The sequence below is a fragment of the Hyperolius riggenbachi genome, chromosome 9, assembly GCF_040937935.1.
Source record: "Hyperolius riggenbachi isolate aHypRig1 chromosome 9, aHypRig1.pri, whole genome shotgun sequence".
In the NCBI taxonomy this organism is placed as follows: domain Eukaryota; kingdom Metazoa; phylum Chordata; class Amphibia; order Anura; family Hyperoliidae; genus Hyperolius; species Hyperolius riggenbachi.
Genome location: NC_090654.1, coordinates 250215458 through 250239015, shown reverse-complemented (window position 1 = coordinate 250239015; position 23558 = coordinate 250215458). Strand labels below are relative to the sequence as shown.

Genomic DNA, 23558 nt, shown 5'->3' with positions numbered 1-23558 from the left:
GATAGGTAATATAATATCTTACTCACCCTGTTTTAAAAGAACAGGTAAATGTTTGATTTCATGAGGGCAGCCATCTTTTTGGTTGAAAGGAGGTGACAGGGAGCATGAGACACAGTTCCAACTGTCCTGTGTGCTGATCACCCCTCCCAGTTGCTAGGCAACGTGAATAACAACATAGGAAATCCCATCATGCTTTGCAAAGCATCAGGGAAAAAAGCCCAGTGTAACGATTTGTGTCAGCAAGAAACAGAATTCTGATTATTGGGTGATCTGCAGTATCACCTATAATGCAGATATATACCTGATTAGAAGGTGATCTGCAGAATCACCTATAATACAGGTATAACAGACAACTGATGTGATAGCAAATGCTAGTATAGTGCTTGGTGCAACAGTAGTACTGATAGATTTAGATATACCTCACCAGAGGAGCTGGTGGGCACTAACAGTACAGAGCCCCTCACCAGAGACAAGGGCCCTCTGGTGAGAGTAGAGTGGTCAGACTAATCGGGTTGGCAACAGACAGACAGATACAGTACAAAATCAGAAGGCAAAGGAAAGAAGGGTTTAACAGGCAGAGTTGGCAGCAGGATCAGATGGGCAGAAGTAAAGAATCACTGAGCGGAAGAGTAGTCAGAACGAGCTAGAGTCATACACAGATAATATACAGTAATTCAGTTATAATTATAGCTATCAACAATTCCTATCTTGTGTGAAATCCCCGGTTTCCTCCTGGATCAAAGCACACAGGAACTATCTAAGGTCTGAGCGCTAACACCAAGTATTCGCAACAGCAGACAAGTTGCGAGTGATTCAGCTTGGCTTATGAAGCAGAGGAGACCCCTCCGTCATGCCCACTCCTCTCAGCCAATGAGGAGCGGCGAGTGTCTCCTCTGACGTCAGCCGACCGGCCGGTCAGCTGACGCGCCACCTCCCCGCATAAAGGTCCTGTCTGTGCGCGCGCGAACACGCGATGAGGCGACCTTATGTGCAACTGACAAACCCGTCTTCTGCGTGCTAGATGCCCGAGGCACAGATAGATTGCTAGGCAGAGAGCTGGAGGCAGCTGCGGTGGTATCGCTGTTCACCGCAACTGCCTCTCCAACGTTTGTTACACCCAGGCAGTTTTCTTTGATGGGTGGAGTTTAGCTAAAAATGCAGCTAAAAATGATGCTTTGGTAAGAAAAACAAAGTTCTGATGCTGTGAAACTGTTAGAGAAACACCAAGCCTTTTCAGTTCTGCTGAGTAGATTTTTAGTCTGGAGGTTCACTTTAATACAGAGGCTGGAATGCATTCACTATGTATTGCACAAAGCTGGGGAAAGTTGAGGGAGCCGCTGCTATAGAAGCAACATTGCTGCTCATCAGTCAGCTCTGCATTCCTTCCTGGCTTTTGCATCACTTGCTATTCCATCGAAAACTGTGCGCAATACGTTTATCACCGCACAGAATCAATTACAGAACATGCAATTAGGCTTCAACACAAATTCCAAACCCCAGAAATAATTACTGTTCTGTTACTGCGGGATCTTAACCCAAAACTAATAATTCAGCAATTTGGAGGAAATCTAATTCAGCCAGGAATGATGAAATAGCAAAACATTTAGCTTTGTTTACAATAATTGATTTTGAACTTTAATAAAAACCCTTTTTTTAATATAAATTTTGGCTTCACTGAAAGATACTTCACTGGATAGTGTACTGGTTAAAGCAAACCTGCATCGAAAAAAACAAAACGAATGATATAATGAATTGTATGTGTATTACATATAACAATTAGAACATTAGTAGCAAAGAAAGACTCTTATATTTTTATTTTCAGTTATATAGGTTTTTTTTTATAACATTGCATCATTCTATAATATTTGCAGTTTAGAAAGTACACTCTGTCTTTTAAGCTATAAAACAAAGCAGAAATAATGATTCTTTCCTGCAGTAAAACCTTATCTCACGCTGTCTCTCTCTTTTACTTGGCTGTTCAAGTGCTTCATAAAACAGGACTGTATCCGACCCATGTTGGGTCGAAGAGCTCAGAGAAGCTCTTTAGCATAGATAACAATTGAAGTTTTTTAACTCTTCCTTTACTGGAAAACAATATGAGACTTTTTTCATTGCTACTTAATGCTTCATTTCTTAGCTGTCCTAGAAATGTGCAGTACATTGCGGTATCTTTCAGCACAGTAAAAGAAGTATAGTGTTGTACCTGATGGCTAACACGGTACAACACTCTATGCTTCTGCTTAGCTGTACCACACATGCAATTCATCAACTCATGAGTTTATTTTCGCTTTAGGTTTGCTTTAAGGGCTCTTCCCCAACACAGACGAATTGGGTTCGAATCTCGGCTATTCCTGTTTATTAAGCCAGCACCTATTCAGTAAGGTGACCTTGTGCAAGACTCCCTAAAGGGGCCCATACACTTACCGATTTTCCTGCCGATATACAGCCGATTTGATCACTGTGATCGAATCGGCTGTGAAATCGTTGTGCAAACGCTGACCGAACGATCGATTTCTGCCGGCCGAAATTGATCGTTTCCGTTGATTCCCGTCATTCCTGTCTGTGCGGAACATTTTGCTTGATCGCCGGTGGGTCGGGAGTGCGTCGATAGCGGTGTTCGAATGCCCGACGACCGACGCATTACAGCAACAATACATTGCCTGATCCGGCCGGCGCGTATCCCCACTGTCACCGCTGCTTCTTCTCTGGGCTGGGCTCCGAGTCCAGCAGGCTTCACTTCTTCATGTTCTGGCAGGAAGTTTAAACAGTAGAGCGCCCTCTACTGTTTACACTTCCGCGGACAGAAAGTCCAATGAAGCTGGAGACCAGAGCGGAGAAGAAGTCAGCGCAGACCGGGGGACTCGCGCCGGCCGGATCAGGAAATGTATGCGGGGCGGGGGGGGGGGGGGGGGGGGGGTCGGCAGCTTCACAGATGGTGAATCGACTTCATGCTGAAATCGATTCACAATTTGTTTGCAGTGAAGGCATCCATACGATCCCTCTCTGATCAGATTCAATCAGAGAGGGATCTATCTGTTGGTCGATCTGCAATATAAATGTTCGGTGTTATGTCTTATCTTTTCCAGTATAATCCAGCTGTAGTCAAAATGGCGAATAAATGTATGTACTGACATTGGAAATATGCTAAATGAACATAGGCTGCCCTCTAAACAACAATGCTGTTATAGTCCTTTCCCGACTTTGTGCCCCTGAAAAGCAACCTGAACAATTATGCCCTCCCCCCCCCAAGAAATAAAAAACAAAACTGAATAGAAATAAGGAGACAAAAGTGCATGCAAAGGATAAACAGAAGCAATGTGTTTCATTGACCAACTGTACTAGGCAAGCTACAGTACGGCACATTTCCTCCCCTCTCTGGATTCAACCGTTGGGCGGGTCAATAAATTGTGACCATGTGACACACAAGCATGCGTAAGACAACTTAGGCAGGTGCCTAGGTCCTCATGATTTTTGAGGCTAGCCCCCAAAAATCCAGGCTGTTTGAGGCTAGCCCAAAACAAATCCTAAAAAAACAGGTGGCCACCAAGGGTGGGCAAAAGTTGCTAACTTGAATAGGGCCTTTAGCATCCCCAACTTTTCCCTGGTGTTGATGACCTGGGTGCAGCCAGGCGCGGAGCTAGGGGGGGTCGGGGTAGGTCAAGTGCCCCCGGGCGCCGGGTCCCTAAGGGCGCCCAGCTGAGCTGATTTTTTTTTTTTTTCTGCGGAGGGGAGCAGCGCAGAGAAGAGAAGAGGGAGAGCTATGCGGACGGTGGAGAAGGGGGCCATCTCCCCCCCTTCTCTCACCTTAGGGCTCTCTCTCCCTCCATCGCTGTCCCCTCCGTTATTGTCCAGGTGCTGGCGCAGCGGGCGGGACTCACCTCCGTCTCGCTCCAGCGCCGGCCGGAAGTTCGGATCCCGCAGCCGCTGCTCTGGTCTGGACTAGACCAGAGTAGCGGCAGATCCATCCGCGCTGCGACGAGACGGAGGTAAGTTCCGCCCGCCGCTGCCAGCACCCGGACATTAATGGAGGGGACAGCGAGGGAGAGAGAGCAGCTCTCCCTCTTCTCTGCGCTGCTCCCCTCCTGCTGGGGAGGCAGGGAGGGGGACACCTGGCTACCTACTCTGGGCATATATACCCCTGGCTACATCTACTGGGCATATATACCCCCTGGCTACATCTACTGGGCATATATACCCCTGGCTACATCTACTGGGCACATATACCCCTGGCTACATCTACTGGGCACATATACCCCTGGCTACATCTACTGGGCATATATACCCCTGGCTACATCTACTGGGCATATATACCCCTGGCTACATCTACTGGGCATATATACCCCTGGCTACATCTACTGGGCATATATACCCCTGGCTACATCTACTGGGCATATATACCCCTGGCTACATATACTGGGCATTTATACCCCCTGGCTACATCTACTGGGCATATATACCCCTGGCTACATCTACTGGGCATATATACCCCTGGCTACATCTACTGGGCATATATACCCCTGGCTACATCTACTGGGCACATATACCCCTGGCTACATCTACTGGGCACATATACCCCTGGCTACATCTACTGGGCACATATACCCCTGGCTACATCTACTGGGCATATATACCCCTGGCTACATATACTGGGCATATATACCCCCTGGCTACATCTACTGGGCATATATACCCCTGGCTACATCTACTGGGCATATATACCCCTGGCTACATCTACTGGGCATATATACCCCTGGCTACATCTACTGGGCATATATACCCCTGGCTACATCTACTGGGCATATATACCCCTGGCTACATCTACTGGGCATATATACCCCTGGCTACATCTACTGGGCATATATACCCCTGGCTACATCTACTGGGCATATATACCCCCTGGCTACATCTACTGGGCATATATACCCCCTGGCTACATCTACTGGGCATATATACCCCTGGCTACATCTACTGGGCATATATACCCCTGGCTACATCTACTGGGCATATATACCCCTGGCTACATCTACTGGGCATATATACCCCCTGGCTACATATACTGGGCATATATACCCCCTGGCTACATATACTGGGCATATATACCCCCTGGCTACATCTACTGGGCATATATACCCCTGGCTACATCTACTGGGCATATATACCCCTGGCTACATCTACTGGGCATATATACCCCCTGGCTACATCTACTGGGCATATATACCCCCTGGCTACATCTACTGGGCATATATACCCCCTGGCTACATATACTGGGCATATATACCCCCTGGCTACATATACTGGGCATATATACCCCCTGGCTACATATACTGGGCATATATACCCCCTGGCTACATGGACTGGGCATATATACCCCTGGCTACATATACTGGGCACATATACGCCTGACTATATATACTGGGCACATATTATTCTCCTGGCTACATATACTGGGCATATATACCCCTGGCTACATATACTGGGCACATATACCTCTGGCTACATATACTGGGCACACATATCCCTGCCTACATATACTGGGCACATATACCCCTGGCTACCTGTTCTGTGGACATCTCTACCCCTGCCTACCTGTTCTGGGGACATCTATACCGCTGGCCACCTATTCTGGGGACATCTATACCGCTGGCCACCTATTCTGGGGACATCTATACTGCTGGCCACCTATTCTGGGGACAACTTTAGACCTGGGGCTACCTATTTTTGGGGAACCACGTCAGATTGAGTGTATTTTGGAGAACTGCTGCCAGGTGAGAGGTGTCTACCATATTAAGGGGGCATTCTACCTATTTATGTGAAATGCTGTATATTTATGTGACTCATGACTGCTGAATTTGTCTTGTTGGGGGCCTCATGGTTACTGAATTTGTCTTGTTGGGGGCCTCATGATTTGTTGGGGGCCTCAAGATCGCTGAATTTGTCTTGTTTGGGGCCTCATGATTGCTGAATTTGTCTTGTTGGGGGCCTCATGATTGCTAAATTTGTCTTGTTGGGGGCCTCATGATTGCTGAGTTGGTTATGTTGGGGGTCTCATGATTGCTGAATTTGTCTTGATGGGGGGGGCTCATGATTGCTGAATTTGTCTTGGAACATGCTGGAAGGTACATACTGAGGGAGGGTGGGTGAGCGTGAGCCTGCTAACCTCCATATACATTTGGCTCCACCCATAACCACGCCCACATTTATTATGTGACCACGCCCCTTTTTGGCGCGGCGCAACCTTGACTTTGGGGGGCGCATTAATAGTCTTTGTCCCCGGGCGCTGAAAACCCTAGCTACGCCTCTGGGTGCAGCCATGCCTCTGACCTCTACACTTTTTCTATGGGGATGTCCCTGGTCTAGTCACACTTCTGACCTCTCTACCTGCCCCCTGGGGACCACACCATTGCATTATGAAATGTAGTTCATGCAGTTATAAATAATCAGGGAGAACTACAGCTTCAATGTACAGTAAAATCATCTGAACAGCTGCAAAACCCAGCCAATCACTAATCAACACCATCCAGCTGGCAAGATCTGACTGATCTGAGCTATTAAGTCTTTTTCACTTACTATGGATTGTTCACTTATTCAATTCTCACCTTTACTGTGAAGTCTGAAAAAGTGACAATTTTTCTGTGAAACATATGAAAGGGAAGCCAGCGATCAGATTATATATCATTCTAAGCACTGTTACAGTGCTTACAAAAGATAAGTAGCACTGTGGACATTATAAGGAAGCGTTCTCTGTTGCTATTTCTGGTTTGTGAAGTAACACTGTTGGATGTGCTGCCAATCTAAATTGGAGTAAAGGCTTAGATAGGGATAGTGGAGAGGAGAGTGAACTTACATCAAACACTTAATTCATGTAGATTCCAGTAGAGTCTACAGGTATGGAGTTTGAAGAAGGCTTATTTGCCAAAAGCTTACTCTTTTTCTTCCAACCCTTTAGCAGCCAATTTATTTAGAGGCTTGCATGTGCTCCAGGTCATTTTACTTTAGTACATTTTTTTAATTTCTTTTTTGTTACATTTATTGTCCTTCTAATTAGTACTGCTGCAATGTGTATTTATGGACACCTGTCACTGGGTGGCAGAGACAATAACAGAGGACTTCTGTTTTCAGTTTCTATATTTTCTGCTAGTAGAGAAAGAACAAAGCATTCCAAGAATTTCCAGCACAACAAGTTCTGCCGACAGAGGAGAAAAGCAGTGCACTTATCTCAAGCAATAAAACTCTATTGAAGCTGCTAATGGGTTAAAGGGCCACAAAAAAAATTGAAAAATCTAAAATACAAACATGCAAAATGTATGTTTCTCCCAGACAAATGCACTATAAATTACTTGTTTCTTATATTGCTGTCACTTATAGTAGGTAGTAAAAAGCTGACAGATCTGACAGATTTTGGACTAATAACCCATTTCCACATGGGGAATTCTAAGTATATCCTTTACTTTTTACAAAAGCTTTCAATGAAACGGATCTATACAAAGAGGAAGGCAGGCTTCTCTACAGAGGTGCTCGGATACCCCCAATCACGAATTTAAGTGATCACGAATTCGAATCCGCCCACTTACGAATTGACTCGTGATTATAAGTAGAAAGTGATATCCAACTCGAGTGCAGTTTTGAGTCGAATAACCACATGTAATCACGAATCAAGAGTGGTATTAAAAACCCAACGACTTTAATAGTTAATAGCAAAGTCCCCTTACATGCTAGGAACATGGGTCTATTTGAATTTTTCAAAAATACCTTATAGCTTTTGAGAAAATCGATTTTAAAGTTTCAAAGGAAAAAAAATATACATTTAAAGGCGGTAAATACATTAACTGTCATTTACCGCATGTACATGTATACTTTTTTCATTTGAAACTTTAAAATCGATTTTCTCAAAAACTATAAGGTCTTTTTGAAAAAGTTTTTTTCCTCTTGTTCCCACCATTCTTCTTAACATATCTGGCCAATTTCATGTTTCTAGCATGTAAGGGGACTTTGCTCTTACCCGCTAAAGTCGGGGGTTTTTAATCATGAATACCGACTAGTGATCACTAATTGGGTAAAAAGTGCAATCACGAGTGCATTCATGATCGGCATTCATGATCGAGAGCCGATCACTAATGCCGATTACGACCTCGTGATCGCAAAAAATGGCTTGTGATCACGAGTTACTCATGATCACGACCTTGTGATGAGCGTCCCTGCTTCTCTACTCATTTGCAAACTATTTTGAAGGTTGGAATGAGCAACTGCAGTTCAGAAATGCTTTTGTAAACAAAGAAATTACAGAGAATCCCCTATGCGGAGATGGACTAGTCCAAAACAGATCAGATCTGTCATATTATCACTAATGTAAGTGACAGTGACATAGGAAAAAAAGTAATGGATACTTTAATCTGGAAAAAATCTACATTTATACGTTTGTATTTTAAATAATTACATTTTTGACTATAGTTGTCCTTTAAGCCAATTAATGGTATCATCCTGATTCAAAATTTTCGGCCTTAACTTATGACTTCCTGCCTTAACACGATACAATACTGCTACTGCTACTACTAGCATGAATATTTATGATAACTATTTCTGTTCCAAGCATTTTTACCTGACGAAGCTGGAAGTCTGGCGAAACACGATGTTTGCTAAGTAGCAATTTTTTCGAATTCCTAATGCAAAGGCAATAATCAATTTGTAAGCAAGCATTCTACTTTTAATCTTTAAAGTATATAATCGTGTAACAGATACCCCTTGTTTATCTCTGCATAAAATGCTAGAGGAAAACAGAAAAGCATAACTCGAGGGATCTTCTAAGTTTCTAAGCAGGCAGAATAAATCATCCTTTTTTTCTGTGTGTATTGGGGACAGCTATATTTAAAGTGTCACATGAGCCTTTTCTGCATTTATGGACAACATGCTCGGTAATTCCAGCACATAGCAGTTGAGGGAATAGCTCACCTCTAGACATCAATTGCTGAAATGATTTGCGAACAACATTACAGGAAGGATCCCAACACTAGAGGGCTTATTTTAATGAGGGAACGGGGAAAGGATACAGTCAGTTTTTCAAATCCGAAATGATCTTTCATTGTATTGACTACTCTAAAAGAATCTTATTGGGTATCACGGGTTACTGGAATGTACACAGTGTAACAAACTAATTCTACTTCCTGCTTTCATGGAAGCAGACATATTGTTAACAACCTGTGCTTTCAAATTAGCTTATCTGCCATGCCAGTCAGGTGACACAGCAATAGATCAAATGACTACTTGTGATTAGACACAAAGCTAAACTCTCTAAATATATACATGGTGCATTTCTCTGCTTTCGTTCAGTCCTGTGCAAGAGTTCAGGTCCACTTTTAAAGGATACAAATATGTTAGCCTCCATATGTCTCTCACCTCAGGTTGCCTTGAAAGAGAACCTGAGATAAAAAAAAAACATCCAGATTTCTACTTACTATGGACTTCCTCCAGCCCCCTTTAAGCTGTGGGCGTCTGTCTGTTCCCCTCCAGTCTTCGGCTGTTAAGTTAAGTTAGTTAAGTCCCTAACTGAGCCAGTTGGGGACTAGTCAGAGACATGGACTACTGCGGGGACTAGTTGGAGTCAGGGGACTACTGCGCATGCGCGGCCCTGGATAATATGCTTCCTTGTTCACCCTACCGTGGCTGGGAGCATTCTGCACCTGCACAGTTATAAGCCTCAAAGGGAACCTAAAGCAAGAAGTACAGTATATGGAGGCTGCCATATTTATTTCCTTTTAAACAATGCCAGTTACCTGGCAACCCTGCTGGTCTATTTGGCTGCAGTAGTGTTTGAATAACACCAGAAACAAGCATGCAGCTCATCTTGTCAGATCTGACAATAATGTCAGAAACCCCTGATCTGCTGCATGCTTTTTCAGGGTCTATGGCTAAAAGCATTAGAGGCAGAAGATCAGCAGGACAGCCAGGCAACTGGTATAGCTTTAAAGGAAATAAATATGGCAGCCTCCATATCCCTCTCACTTTAGGTTTCCTTTAACTAACGGCGCAGGCTCAGACTGCCAGGGCTGCATAGTAGCCCCCAACTACCAGTGAACTACCGGAGGTATAAAATACTGAAAACTGTGCATTTACGTAGGACATCCTAGGTAAAAATAAACTGATGAGATAAACAATTGTATCTATCCTCCTTCTCCTAAAAATGACTTTTTTAGATATCCCACAGTTTTATTTTATAATTAAGTCTAGTTTTTAAGTTGTATTGTTTCATTGTCTCTGCTCAGTGACACTTCATTTAAGTATGCCAGAGCTCAAATCTATGAGTTGTTGACCCTTTTTATCTCTTTCCTGCTCTCAGAAGCCATTTACTGACAGAAAAGTGTCTTATGGTTGTAATTCCTTATCAGTGAGGGATTTGCTATAGTCCGACCCAGCCCTAACCCGGACAGAAACTGTTACTTCCATTCCTGATTTTTGAACTTTTTCAGGCATAGAAAGAAAAAAAAGGAACACAGCATAGTCATTTGTGTGCCTGGCACTATACATACACATGTCCATCTCATCATGTCACATGTCACTTCGGTTGTCCTTTAAATGTGCCATAATTGGCTAATGTGGGATGGGGAAGCAGATGTGCATTTAGAAACTGTCTATGCAGTATTATAATAGCTGAAATTAGGAACTTGCTAGCGAGGACAGAACCTCCAAACATCCACCAATTGTCAGTTATCTTTTATGTCACCATTTTCTATATTTAGTCCGGAATATTTTAACATCTCCTCTTCCCCAGGCAGGTCTGAAATTGGCACATGGGGAACTGAGAGGCTTTCCGTTACACTTCATTTAAAAAAATAAAATATCTATTTGCGCCCTACGGGTTTCCCTCTGCTTGTTTGACTGAAGGGATCGCAAAGTGAAAAGTGTGACAAGATCAGCATTTCCGACGGGGTGCTGGGGACACGTTCCAAAAATAGGCAAGACTGTCAGCCCCTTATCTGCAATAAATGGGAGCTGACTTACTGTCGCCTCCCGGGGGAGAGGAGGAGGAAGAAGGAATGATGACGATACAGATCTATATTGAGAACCAAATCTGTACACCAGCGTTTAAGTAGCAGTTGAGATGGGAATACCAATATGTGACTATTGTCACTGTCTGATGCAGCTCTTATCAAAGCCATCCTGGAGTCACAGCAACACATTTTATTCAGATCCATATAAAGCAGATGGCTCTGGCACAGGACAGAGGGAAACAGAGGGAAATGCACCCTGTATGTATTTAGAGAGTTTAGCTTGTCTTATTCCCCCCCAATCAGCGGCTTTCAGCTGTGTAAGCTGGCTAATTTGTAAACCAAGGATGTCAACACTATAGCTGCTTCCATGAAAGCAGGGAGTCTATACACTGCAGATTTACTGCAGGATTTTTATCAGTTGTAACAAAGAAATGTTTTCCTTTAAAGGTCGTTATGCTGTTGCTTATGTTTTAGAGCAGAGAGGGAGTTCTGATTTCAGATCTGCTTTAAAGAGGAACTCCAGATTATAAGACTGATATATTTACTGCCTTCTTCAGACTGCAAACCTGTAAGTTGTTAGAGGAAGCGGGAAATTTGGGCCCATGAGGCAAGTGGATAAACAGGGCGCCGCCATTGACTCTCATGTTAAATATCGTTTGATGGGCGCCCGATGGGAAATTTGGGTTCCCGGTGAATAATAACGCTTTCAATGGTCGCCCGGTGAATAATAACGATTACAAACATACTTACCATAGTTATCGTTTCTATCTACGTAAGGTTTTATAACTAAAACAATATTTTGTGGAATAGTGGAAAATATTAAATTCCTCAAATAACTAAATATGTTGATTTAAAAAATAATTTGATAAACGATATAAATATGTTTTACGGTTAGGCACTACTAGGGGACTTCTTAGGGTTAGGCACCACTGGGGGGGGGGGGGGGTCTTAGGGTTATTCACCACCAGGGGGGTCTTAGGGTTAGGCACCACCGGGGGGGGGGGGGGGGGGGGAATTTAGGGTTATTCACCACCAGGGGGGTCTTAGGGTTAGGCACCACCGGGGGGTCTTAGGGTTAGGCACCACCGGGGGGTGTTAGGGTTAGGCACCACCAGGGGGGTCTTAGGGTTAGGCACCACCCGGGGAATTTAGGGCTATGCACTACCAGGGGGGATTTAGGGTGAGGCACCACCAGGGAGGTCTTAGGGTTAGGCACCACCAGGGGGTCTTACAGCTAGGAAACACCGGGGGGGGGGGGGGGGGGGGGTAGGGTTACGCACCACCAGGGGGGATTTAAAGTTAAGGACCACCAAGGGAGTCTTAGCTTAGGGTTAGGCACCACCGGGGGGATCTTAGGGTTAGGCACCACCAGCGGAGTCTTAGGGTTAGGCACCACCGGGGGGATCTTAGAGTTAGGCACCACCGGGGGGGATCTTAGGGTTAGGCACCACCAGCGGAGTCTTAGGGTTAGGCACCACCGGGGGGATCTTAGGGTTAGGCACCACCAGCGGAGTGTTAGGGTTAGGCACCACCTGGAGGGTCTTAGGGTTAGGTACCACCTGGAGGAATTTAGGGTTAGGCACCACGAGCGGGGTCTTAGGGCTAGGCACCACCTGGGGGAATTTAGGGTTAGGCACCACCAGGTGGGTCTGTGATCACTGCTGGAGTTGTTGATTAGGTGAGGCAAGCTGCAGCTTCTCACATGCGGGAAGCGAGAGACACAGGGAGGACAATGCAAGGAGTACCCGACGGTGGAGAAAAGGTGCGTCTTATTTCGTGAAAAATATGGTCATTAATATTTGCCAGAGGTCTGTGCTTTAAAAACAGTGAGTTGTAACTAGCCATTGTCGTTTTCATACCTGAGGCAGATACAAATAATTTAACTTAAATGTTTCCAGTTCGCTACAGTGCCCCTTTAAGTGCTTAATACATACATAGCTATCTCCTAGGGGAACAGTAAATTCGGGCGCCTGAGGCTAGTGGACAAATCGGGCGCCGCCATTCACTCCTATAATAAATATCGTTTAATGGGCGCCCGATAGGAAAAAAGGGCGCCGGAGAAAAATAACGTTTTAAAAGCGGCGCCCGGAGACTTAATGTTTTATTACTGCTTCTCATGATTACACATTATTTAATGATTTATACATATTTAAATATTATTTTTAAACGAAAAACAGTACAATATTTTTTTCAAACATTATTTTTAAACGAAAAACAGTACATTTTTTTTTTTTACATTATTTTTAAACGAAAAAACCAACAGGGGGGTCTTAGGTTTAGGCACCAACAGGGGGGTCTTACGTTTAGGCACCAACAGGGGGGTCTTAGGTTTAGGCACCAACAGGGGGTCTTAGGTTTAGGCACCAAAAGGGGGGTCTTAGGTTTAGGCACCAACAGGGGGGTCTTAGGTTTAGGCACCAACAGGGGGTCTTAGGTTTAGGCACCAACAGGGGGGTCTTAGGTTTAGGCACCAACAGGGGGGTCTTAGGTTTAGGCACTAACAGGGGGGTCTTAGGTTTAGGCACTAACAGGGGGGTCTTAGGTTTAGGCACTAACAGGGGGGTCTAGGGGTTAGGGGTAGGTACAGGGAGGGTTACTTAGGCACCAACAGGGGGGGTCTTAGGTTTAGGCATCAACAGGGGGGTCTAGGGGTTAGGGGTAGGTACAGGGAGGGTTACTTAGTAATTTTTTTTTTTAAACGTTATTATACGTTTCACTATTTAAACGAAAGATTAACGTTTTTACAATTGCCGATTTAATGCACATTATTTAATGATTTATAACTTTATAAAACATTAATTTTAAACGAAATACAGTACAATACATTTTTAAACGTTATCCATGCTTATCGTTAAAAACCCGGCGCCCTTTTTTCCCAGCGCCCCTTTTTAACGTACGCATCTCCTAGGCCCTCAGCCAGCGACTGTGCAGTTGGTAAAAAAAAAAAAAAACACTGTTAAATTTAATTCCTACAGTGACTAAGTAGATAATCTAGCAACTGAGCAACTGCATTAAACGGACTGAGAACATTGAAGTAATAAGTCCTACATTGCAGAAAATAACAAATCACTGCAGTGATGTCGCCTCCAGTAACATCAGGAAGACGATACAACTCTGAGCAACGCTGAACAGCTCTCAGCAGCATTGAGAGGCTGGGAAAGGGAATGAGAAGAACTCTGCAATCTATGTGATCCATTTCAATAAACATTTGCTGTCATGTATATATACCATAATTTTCGGCATACAAGACACAATTTTTATCCCCCAAAAATGGGGAGAAAAAGCCCCCATGTCTTATATACAGAGCACAGGTAGTCCTTGACTTATGAATGTTCGGTGATACAAACAGCTGACCTGCCCCGAGGTTGGGGACTCCCTGCATTGTCCCCCGATTTGTCTCCCGCTCCCCCCGTGTGTCCCCCACTCCCCCGTGTGTCCTCCTCTGCCCCCGTGTATAACTATGAGAATAGGCAGCTCGGCTCACCTAATCCATGGCTCCCGCTGTGATCACAGACCTTTCCTCTTCTTCTCTGCGCCTCTACAGCTAGCTTCTGCTGATGACACGGGGTCGGAGGATAAATGGGGGAGCGGAGGAGAAAAGGGGATGTACTGGGGACAGCAGAGGACACTGGGGACAGAAGGGGACATACTGGGGACAGAAGGGGACACACTGGGGACTGAGAGGGACATACTTAGGACACACAGGGGACAGATTGGAGCACACTAGGGACAGAAGGGGAAACACTGGGGACAGAAGGGGACACAGGAGGACACATGGGGGACACAATAATTGGGGGAGAACATCTACAAGATGCTCCTGGACCATGGACGCACCAGGTTTAATTTTAATATATACAGTGCTGCCCATAATTATTCATACTCCCTTACAAATTTTGACTTAAAGTTACTTTTATTCAACCAGCAAGTAATTTTTTTTGATGGGACATGACATAGGTGTCTCCCAAGAGATAATAAGATGATGTACAAGGGGCATTATTGAGGGAAAAAACATTTCTCAGCTTTTATTTACATTTGAGCAAAAAGTGTCCAGTCCAAAATTATTCATACCCTTCACAAACTGTCACAGTCTGTGGGAAAATCCAAAGTTCTATACCATTCCAAATAGTCCAAGCTGTTCTGAAGGATCCTAATTACCCTGATTAATTAGGAACAGCTGTTTTAATCACCTTAACAGGTAAAAAACAGACAAAGGAGCTCAGCGAGGAGCTGTGGCTGCGCATTGTGGCTGCTCACAGGTCATGAAAGGGCTACAAGGTAATTTCTAAATGTTTTCAAGTTCCAGTGGCTACAGTGCAGTGTATTATTAAAAATACAAGATGTTCCACACTGTGGAAAATCTCAGAGGATGTGGTTGGGAGCCAAGAATCATACCTGTGTTGGCCAGGAGGATAGTGAGAGAGGTGAAAAAGAATCCAAGGATCACCACCAATGCCATCCTTGTGAATCTGGTCTCTGCTGGTGGCAATGTCTCAAGGCAGACAATCCAACGGACAATTCACACTGATAGATGAAGACCAAGGAGGAATTGCTACGTCTCCAGATACAACCCCCAAAAGCTTGCTTGGCCTTTGCTCATTTGGACAAAGAAGAACACTTCTGGTCTTCTCTGCTAGGGTCAGATGAAACAAATATTGAATTGTTTGATGACAATGATGTTTCCTTCATTTAGCGTAAAAAAAGGAAAAGCCTTCAACCCAAAGAACACCATCCCCATTGTCAAACATGGTGGTGGGAACCTAATGCTTTGGGGGTGTTTTTCAGCCAATGGACCAGGGAACCTAATCACAATAAACGGCACCAGAAAAAAAAGAGCAATGCATGAGGATTCTCAACGACAACAACAGGCAGTCTTCAAAAAAACTTGACCTTGGGCACCAGTGGACATTTCAGCATGACAATGACCCAAAACACACAGCAAAAGTAGTGAAGAAATGGTGAGCAGACAACAACATTAACGTTTTGGGTGGCCCAGCCAGAGTCCTGACTTGAATCCAATTAAGAATCTGTGAAGGGAGCTAAAGATCAGGGTGATGGCAAGAAGACCCTCCAACCTGAAAGATTTGGAGCTCATTGCTAAAATATGAATGGGCAAAAATACCTGTGGGGACAAGCAAAAAGCTGGTCCGCAATTATAGGAAGTGTTTGATTGCTGTAATAGCCAATAAAGACTTTTCTATTGATTATTGAGAAGGGTATGAATAATTTTGGACTGGACACTTTTTGCTCAAATGTAAATAAAAGCTGAGAATTTTTTTTTTCCCACAATAATGCGTCTTGTACACTATTTCCCATCAAAAATGTATGAATAATTATGGGCAGCACTGTATACGCCTGACATAGTGTATGCAGAACTGCACTGTCTAGTTTGGATTTCAGCAGCTTCTGCAGAGCGGTGAGGTGATTTATCTTCTATTTCCCTTTTCAGCCTTGTGTCACGCTGAACTGCCCTCAGCCAATCAGCAAGGAGCAGGAATGTGGGAGAGGAAGAAGGGAAGATAACAAGGCTTTTTTTTAAGCTGCCCTCTCCACGGCAGTGTAGGAGAAAAGAGCCAGGCTGACTGAGGTAAGATTTATTACAGCAGGCACATTTAGGATTATATTGGAATGCTTGCAATGCAGGGTCAGGGTGTAGACTAGTTAAGAAACACAGAGCAGTGGGCAGGGCCGGGCCGAGGCAGAGGCGAGAGAGGCTCCAGCTGCAGGGCGCAGTGTAGGAGGGGGCGCACAACTCACTCAGATATCATTCCCCTATTGTGTTTAAAGTAGAGAGAAATAAGAAAAGGAGATACATGGCAGTGACTGCAAGCGAGATTACTAGAGATTAAAGAGGAACTTCAGCCTTAACAAAAATACTGTCATTAAGTTACATTATTTATGTTAATTAAAATAGATAGGTAATATAATCTCTTACCCACCCTGTTTTAAAATAACAGGCAAATGTTTGATTTCATGAGGGCAGCCACCTTTTGGGTTCAAAGGAGGGGACAGGGAGCATGAGACACAGTTCCAACTGTCCTGTGTGCTGATCACCCCTCCTAGTTGCTAGGCAACGTGAATAACAACATAGAAAATCCCAGCATGCTTTGCACAGCATCAGGGGAAAAAAGCCTGGGAAGTTTTCTTTGATGGGTGGAGCTTAGCTAAAAATGCAGCTAAAAATGATGCTTTGGTAAGGAAAACAAAGTTTTGATGCTATGAAACTGTTAAAGAAACACCAAGCCTTTTCAGTTCTGCTGAGTAGATTTTTAGTCCGGAGGTTCACTTTAAGGTGTTGGGGGGTTGGGGGCCCTGGGGCGCATCTTCGTCTAATAGAAATCAGTGTGTGATGGCTGGGGTGGGAGAGATAGAGGGGCGCACTTTGATGCCTCAGCCTTGGGTGCTGGAGGACCTTGTCCCGGCTCTGGCAGTGGGTAATAGGAATTTGATATCATGGTTGACAATCCCGCTTTAAGGTACCATGTCATCTCACTCCCCCTCACATAAATAAGCAGATGTACAGTCGACAGCCGAGCGTTTCTAATAAAGTACTCGGCAAGCGTTATATCATTCTTTAAAGTTTAACTTTACTTTTTTTAAAGTAAGTTTTACAAAATGTTCTACACAAATCCTTCAAAACTGTTTTTATTACAGTTACCATATGAACAGCAGATGGACCCAATTTGTGATCGCTGTCCTGCTTACACAAGACCTTCCGTGTCACAAGATTGAATAAAGCGTGCGCGGTGTTGATAGCTACTGTCATCTTCGCGCACTCCCACACAAAAGGCAACGGTTCTGCCGCCTCTCAGCTGTTTAGCTTTGTTTGGCTTCCAAATTTGATGCTACATTTTCAGTCTCATCTCCCTCAATCAAGGCAATCAGCTTCGATTACACATAATAATAAGTCATCTCGGAGCATCTGTTAACCGCTCGCATTCAAATCACGACAGAAAAAAACAAACAAAGATATTTTTCTTTTCTATTCTTATTTTTTTTTACTTTACCCATCAATAAAACATTAGTAACCCAATTTTATCTGATGAGAGCGTTTATCATAATAACTGGCTGAAAGAGAAGCCTAACATATTAGTAAAAGAATTAATCACTAAGTACATTAGGAGGAGGAGAAGCGTTAAGAAAAGAAGATAGAGGAAATAAAAATGAGCTGGAAATAAAAACGTATTGCGTCATTAGGGTTGGGGACGTGTCGGCGGAACGACAGATCGTGTTAGAGGACAAGTGAAGTGTAATTTCCCTTATATTGAGTTAATGTATTACCAGAGGGATATTTATAGCTGCAAAGTACAAGACCAAATAGATCCACATTAATAAATGTACTATACGCCAGGGAAGTGGCACAACTAGCTTCATGAAGTATTATGCAGTAATAAGCTTCTTCTCCGCTACCCAAGCAAGCTTTGTAAAACCTCATAAAGTCAAATTGCCGTTCATTGTAATCCTGCCACTGCTACCACGATTGTAAAGATGTAAAATTAAAGGGACCCTGTCACAATAACAAAAGTGCCAAACTAGTGGATCCAGTAAGGGGTGGTACTTAAAGGGACTCCAAGCACCTCTCATGGGACTGCCTTTAAGCCAGACGACTTCCAACAAAGGCATGCTATGATCCCTATGGTGGAGCCTCTTGCAATGGCCATGCGTGTCACTTCCTCTTCCTGCTTCATTCAGTGATGCACTTCTCTAACAGAGAAGACAGGGGTGACCTGGAAGTTATAACATAGCCAAGATGGCAGCCGCGATTTTTAAATTGAAATCGAATAAAAACTATTTTGTATAGCGATTAAGGCATCAAATGAAAGAGGAGAGAGCAAGCTACAGACAGGTATGCATCTTTAAGTACTTTGCAGTACTGGTCAGAGTCTTAAAGGCATGCCCATGAGAGGTGCTTAGAGTCCCTTTAAAGTGGTATGAAACTCAGCATTCCTTTTTGCCCTAAAAGATTATTTACAGCATAAAAATTGTAGCAGAACAGCATTCAGACAGCTATACACAATATTTTTGTTCTTCAGTGGTAAGCTCCTTGCTTCAGTGGGCAGCTTCTGGCCACATCTGAAGAGGTGATAGCATTATCTTTTGTTTACATTCCTTTGTCCGCTACAATGTAGTAAACATTAGTGTACTGCCGAAACTGAGCTGTACTGAGCTGAGAAGCAGAAAGAGCTGAGAAGTGATCACTAGATAGATTTTATTATACCCGTGTTTCACCCAAAATAAGACAGTGTGTTATATTACTTTTTGCACCAAAATATGTGCTAGGGCTTATTTTCAGGGATGTCTTATATTTCTATGAATGCACAAGTTCCTGTGCTGTGTGTCATCCTACCTTCTCCACTGTGCCGCCTCTTCCTCTACTCTTGTGTGCCCCTAAGTCCCCCTTGTACCTTTAGTGTCTCCATGGTGTACCCCTCTGTACCTGTGTCCTCCTATCCCCTGTCCTCCTGTGTCCCCTTATGTCCTCCTGTGTCCTCTGCTGTGTCTTCCACTGTCCCTCATGTCTTCTGGTATCCCCCTGCATCCTCTTCTTTCCCCCCAGCTCTGTTATTGGGCCAATCACTGCACTTGCTGAGTAGCAGTGAGTGCTGTCATTACCCCAATGATGGAGCCATGGTTCCACCCGTGAGTCCATGGGCTTCGGTAGTAACAAAAGTTGCCATACTTTTTCCCCTTACTGCCTCTAGGGCTTACTTTCGAGGTAGGGCTTATATTTAGAGCATGCTCGAAATTCCTGCTAGGGCTTACTTTCGGGGGATGTCGTAATTTCAGGGAAAGAGAGTATAAATACAGCAGCTTTGCAATAAAGTGTAATGGCAACTTTCAGAGCATATAAACTGTACTTTAGGAATTCTTAATTTGTAGACAAACAGAATTACTTGTGCACAAACGCAAATATGGTAACTGTATGGATAATAAAAAGCAGGAAAACACATTTCTTTTAAATGTTGTATCAGAGTTTTACCCCACTTTAAAATCTAGAGCCCCCCCCCCCCTTAGCATTGAGGTTTTGTCCTCTCTGGTACATCACCAGCTCCTATTCGACCATCTGTATCAATAAAAGCTGAACCGGGTCCAGTGCCAGCTTCAACCTCTCAAATGGCCCACTCAGGTTTTCTTTCAGAGGGGGATTTACATCACTCACAGGGAAGAGGCTGGCACTGCATCCTGCTGACAATGCAAACAAAGATAAGAGAAAGTATGTCATCCTCTATAAAACCCAAGTGTCTCTGCATCCCATGTCCCTGTGTGTGTGTGTTGTGTAGCACTGCGAATGTGCAGAGACTGACGCAGAGACACTGAAGGGGAGGAAGGGGCGGCCATGTGAGCGTGTGGCGGAGCAGGCGCGCATCAGGCGTGCGGAGACAGACCTAGCCTGATTTTAAAAGGGCTAATGTCACTAGTACATCATAAGTACCTTCCCCTCCCTACCTGAAGCCACCTGCAGTTTATTACTGTCTTGGTCACACTAGTATATATTTTACACTATTTCCAAAAAACAACTTATCAATCACGTTCTGCTTTCTGAGGTACATCTCTCGCCTCTTACTTCCTCCTGCAGCTGTTTCCAGGGCTACACAGCTGATCATGTGACTCTCCTCAGAGTCCCAGGTGTCAGCACGTGTTCCTCACATCAGAGTCGGTTGGTTTTAACACCAAAGTAAAACTGAACAATACAAACTGAGGATGTAATGCATACAACGATAATGTAGACCATCAAAGATTTCCATGAATGAAAACTGCATGAAACGAACAATAGCTTTTCATCCAGAACCATAGCATACAAACTTTGACAAGCGCCAGAAGGAATGCCCAAAATATCAGGAGGAAGACCCTCCTCTTTAACCATTCAAGCCTCTTACTTGGTTCTTCGATATGAACTTAACCCTTAATCAGCCATCTGCTGCAAACACCTGGAACTACTAGAAATCCAGGCATGTATATTTCAGGTAGCCTCTGTATATGTAATTTATCATAAACTCAGGTTATACTGCCCAAGTTCACTTCAAGGTCAATGTAATCTCTGAGAAACTTGTCGAGATACATTGGACTTCAGGAACACAAATTAGCTGTTTTGCAACGTTTTCTTTGCATGTTTAAAGAGGACCTGAACTCTCGCACGGGACACAAGATAAATGCACCCTGTGTGTTTTTAGAGAGAGGAGCCTGTCTAATTCCTCCTCATCTGTATGTAATCACAAGTGTAACTTGATCTCTCAGCACAGTGTCAGTACAGAAATTCGGCAGTCTTAGGCAGACACAGCTAGTAGGTAAACAAAGGATGTTAACCCTTTGTCTGCTTCCATGAAAGCAGGATGTAGACACACTGCAGATTTATTGTAGAATTTGTATCTGCCATAACAAATGTTTTTCTTTAAAGGTTATTCTGCTGTTACTTATCTGTTAGAGCAGAGAGGAAGTTCTGAGTTCAGGTCCACTTTAAGTGAATGAGTCATTTCTATTACCATTGGCTAACCCCACCACTCCGGGGAGTTTGGAGAACAGATATAATAAAGCATGTCATTTGTATGCGTCCACGGATACATAAATAAACCAGTTACTTACAGCCAACCATCATCATCGCAACTGAAAAAATTTTCTCTCCATCAGTCGTTGGAGCAATGTTTCCAAATCCAATAGTTGTAAGGCTTGTCATGGTAAAGTACAGGGAGGATATGTACAAGGAGTCTTTGCTGGGTCCGCCTTCCCACTGCCCTGAGCCACTGGTATTGTACCGATACGGATTTCCAATGCTTACTCCCAACTGGTAAAGCCAGCTGCCAGTCTTGATGGTGTTGGTGGCTTCATCGATGACCTCATAGTCTCCAATGCTGTACCAGATGCAAGCTAGCCAGTGGGCAACAAGGCCAAACACACAAACCAAGAGAACCAGCACTGCAGCACCATATTCCAAGTAGTGATCCAGTTTCCTGGCTACGCGACCCAACCTCAGGAGCCGGACAACCTTCAGAGAGCTGAAGAGGCTGCTGATACCCTGAGACAAAAAAAAAAGTAAAAACTACATTAAAGAGCAACTGCAGTGAAAATAACATAATGAATTAAATTGCTTTTATTTTTTTTACAATATGTATTGATAGATTATTTAGTCATAGTTTGCCCAAAGGTAAATGTTTCCTCTCCCCGATTTACATTCTGACATTTATCACTGATGGTGACGTCTTTTGTTCGGCCAGGCGATCTGTACGCAATGAGTTCTTGCACAGAGGGAGATACTGCTTGCTTGGTAGTTGGCAAAATCTGTTATTTCCCACAATGCAATGAAGTTCAATGACAGGAAACTGTCAGGACATAGGTCCTGATATCACACTGTGAGAAGGTTTTCACCACAATATCAGCCCTGATAATCTATTTGAGAAACGGTAAAGCGTTCTCATTGGAAAGGGGGTATCAGCTACTGATTAAGATGAAGTTTAATCCTTTAAAGAACAAGCGACACCCATGCTAACCTAGTAATAAAAAACACATATTTAAGTAGATAAATACTACTTCTACTTACATAACAGATGTATTGTGCTATCCACGTAATGATTCCTGTGAATTTTACAAAGGAAAAGCAGAAAATTCTACTCTAGGCAGTGGCCATCTTGCCAAGCTAATGCTGACATCATATCCTTCCTGACTCTTGTTTTCCCCCCTCCCTTCTCTTGCTCATTGTGTATTCATTAGCTGCCCTCCTCCCAGAGTCTTTTTGTTTATTTACACATCCAATCACTGAGTCACCTCAGCCTTGCTTGTAAACACAAGTGATCAGCTAGGCAGGGAAATAAATAGAAGAGGAGGTATATATTATAGATAAAAAGAACTCCCGGCATTCAAAAGAACTCCCAGCATTCAACTCTTTTGCACTGTTTGGCACTAGGGCCAGTGCTCCTATAGTATGTAATAACTCCAAACCATAACAGCAGAAAAAGTTTTGAATGCAGGATTAGCATCTTTATCACTTAAAGGGACACTTAAGTCAAACCAAAAAAATGAGTTTTACTCACCTGGGGCTTCCAATAGCCCCCTTCAGCTGTCCGGTGCCCTCGCTGTCTCCCTCTGATCCTCCTGGCCCCGCCGGCAGCCACTTCCTGTTTCGGTGACAGGAGCTGACAGGCTGGGGACGCGAGTGATTCTTCGCGTTCCTGGCCACAATAGCGCCATCTAGCTTCTGAAAAAAGAAAAAGAAGGATGGAGGCTGGGCACCCGGCAGAGAATGGGGGTGAGCAACACCTGCTCTGGTGTAAAATATACAAGTCCTCACTTTTCTGGCCGCATAAACATGTTATGCACAGTGACGTGCTCACAGTTAGAAGAGACAGAAAATATATCATATACCATATAGCAGCATAGAGGGTGCTAATGTGTCTGGGAACGCGAAGAATCACTTGCGTCCCCAGCCTGTCAGCTCCTGTCACCGAAACAGGAAGTGGCTGCCGGCGGGGCCAGGAGGATCGGAGGGAGACGGCGAGGGCACCGGACAGCTGCAGGGGGCTATTGGAAGCCCTAGGTGAGTAAAACTCATTTTTTTTGTTTGACTTAAGTGTCCCTTTAATACACTCA

The 23558-nt window shown here is 44.0% G+C and overlaps 1 protein-coding gene across 2 annotated transcripts in view; it reads right to left on the bottom strand.

The window, feature by feature from the left end:
* Nucleotides 1–23558, bottom strand: part of KCNH5 (potassium voltage-gated channel subfamily H member 5) — a 484848-nt gene that overhangs the window by 217184 nt on the left and 244106 nt on the right. For both annotated transcript variants that reach the window (XM_068254273.1, XM_068254274.1), the window contains one exon: nucleotides 21561–21990. In XM_068254273.1, the coding sequence (XP_068110374.1) occupies nucleotides 21561–21990 (430 nt within the window). The remainder of the gene's footprint in view (nucleotides 1–21560; nucleotides 21991–23558) is intronic.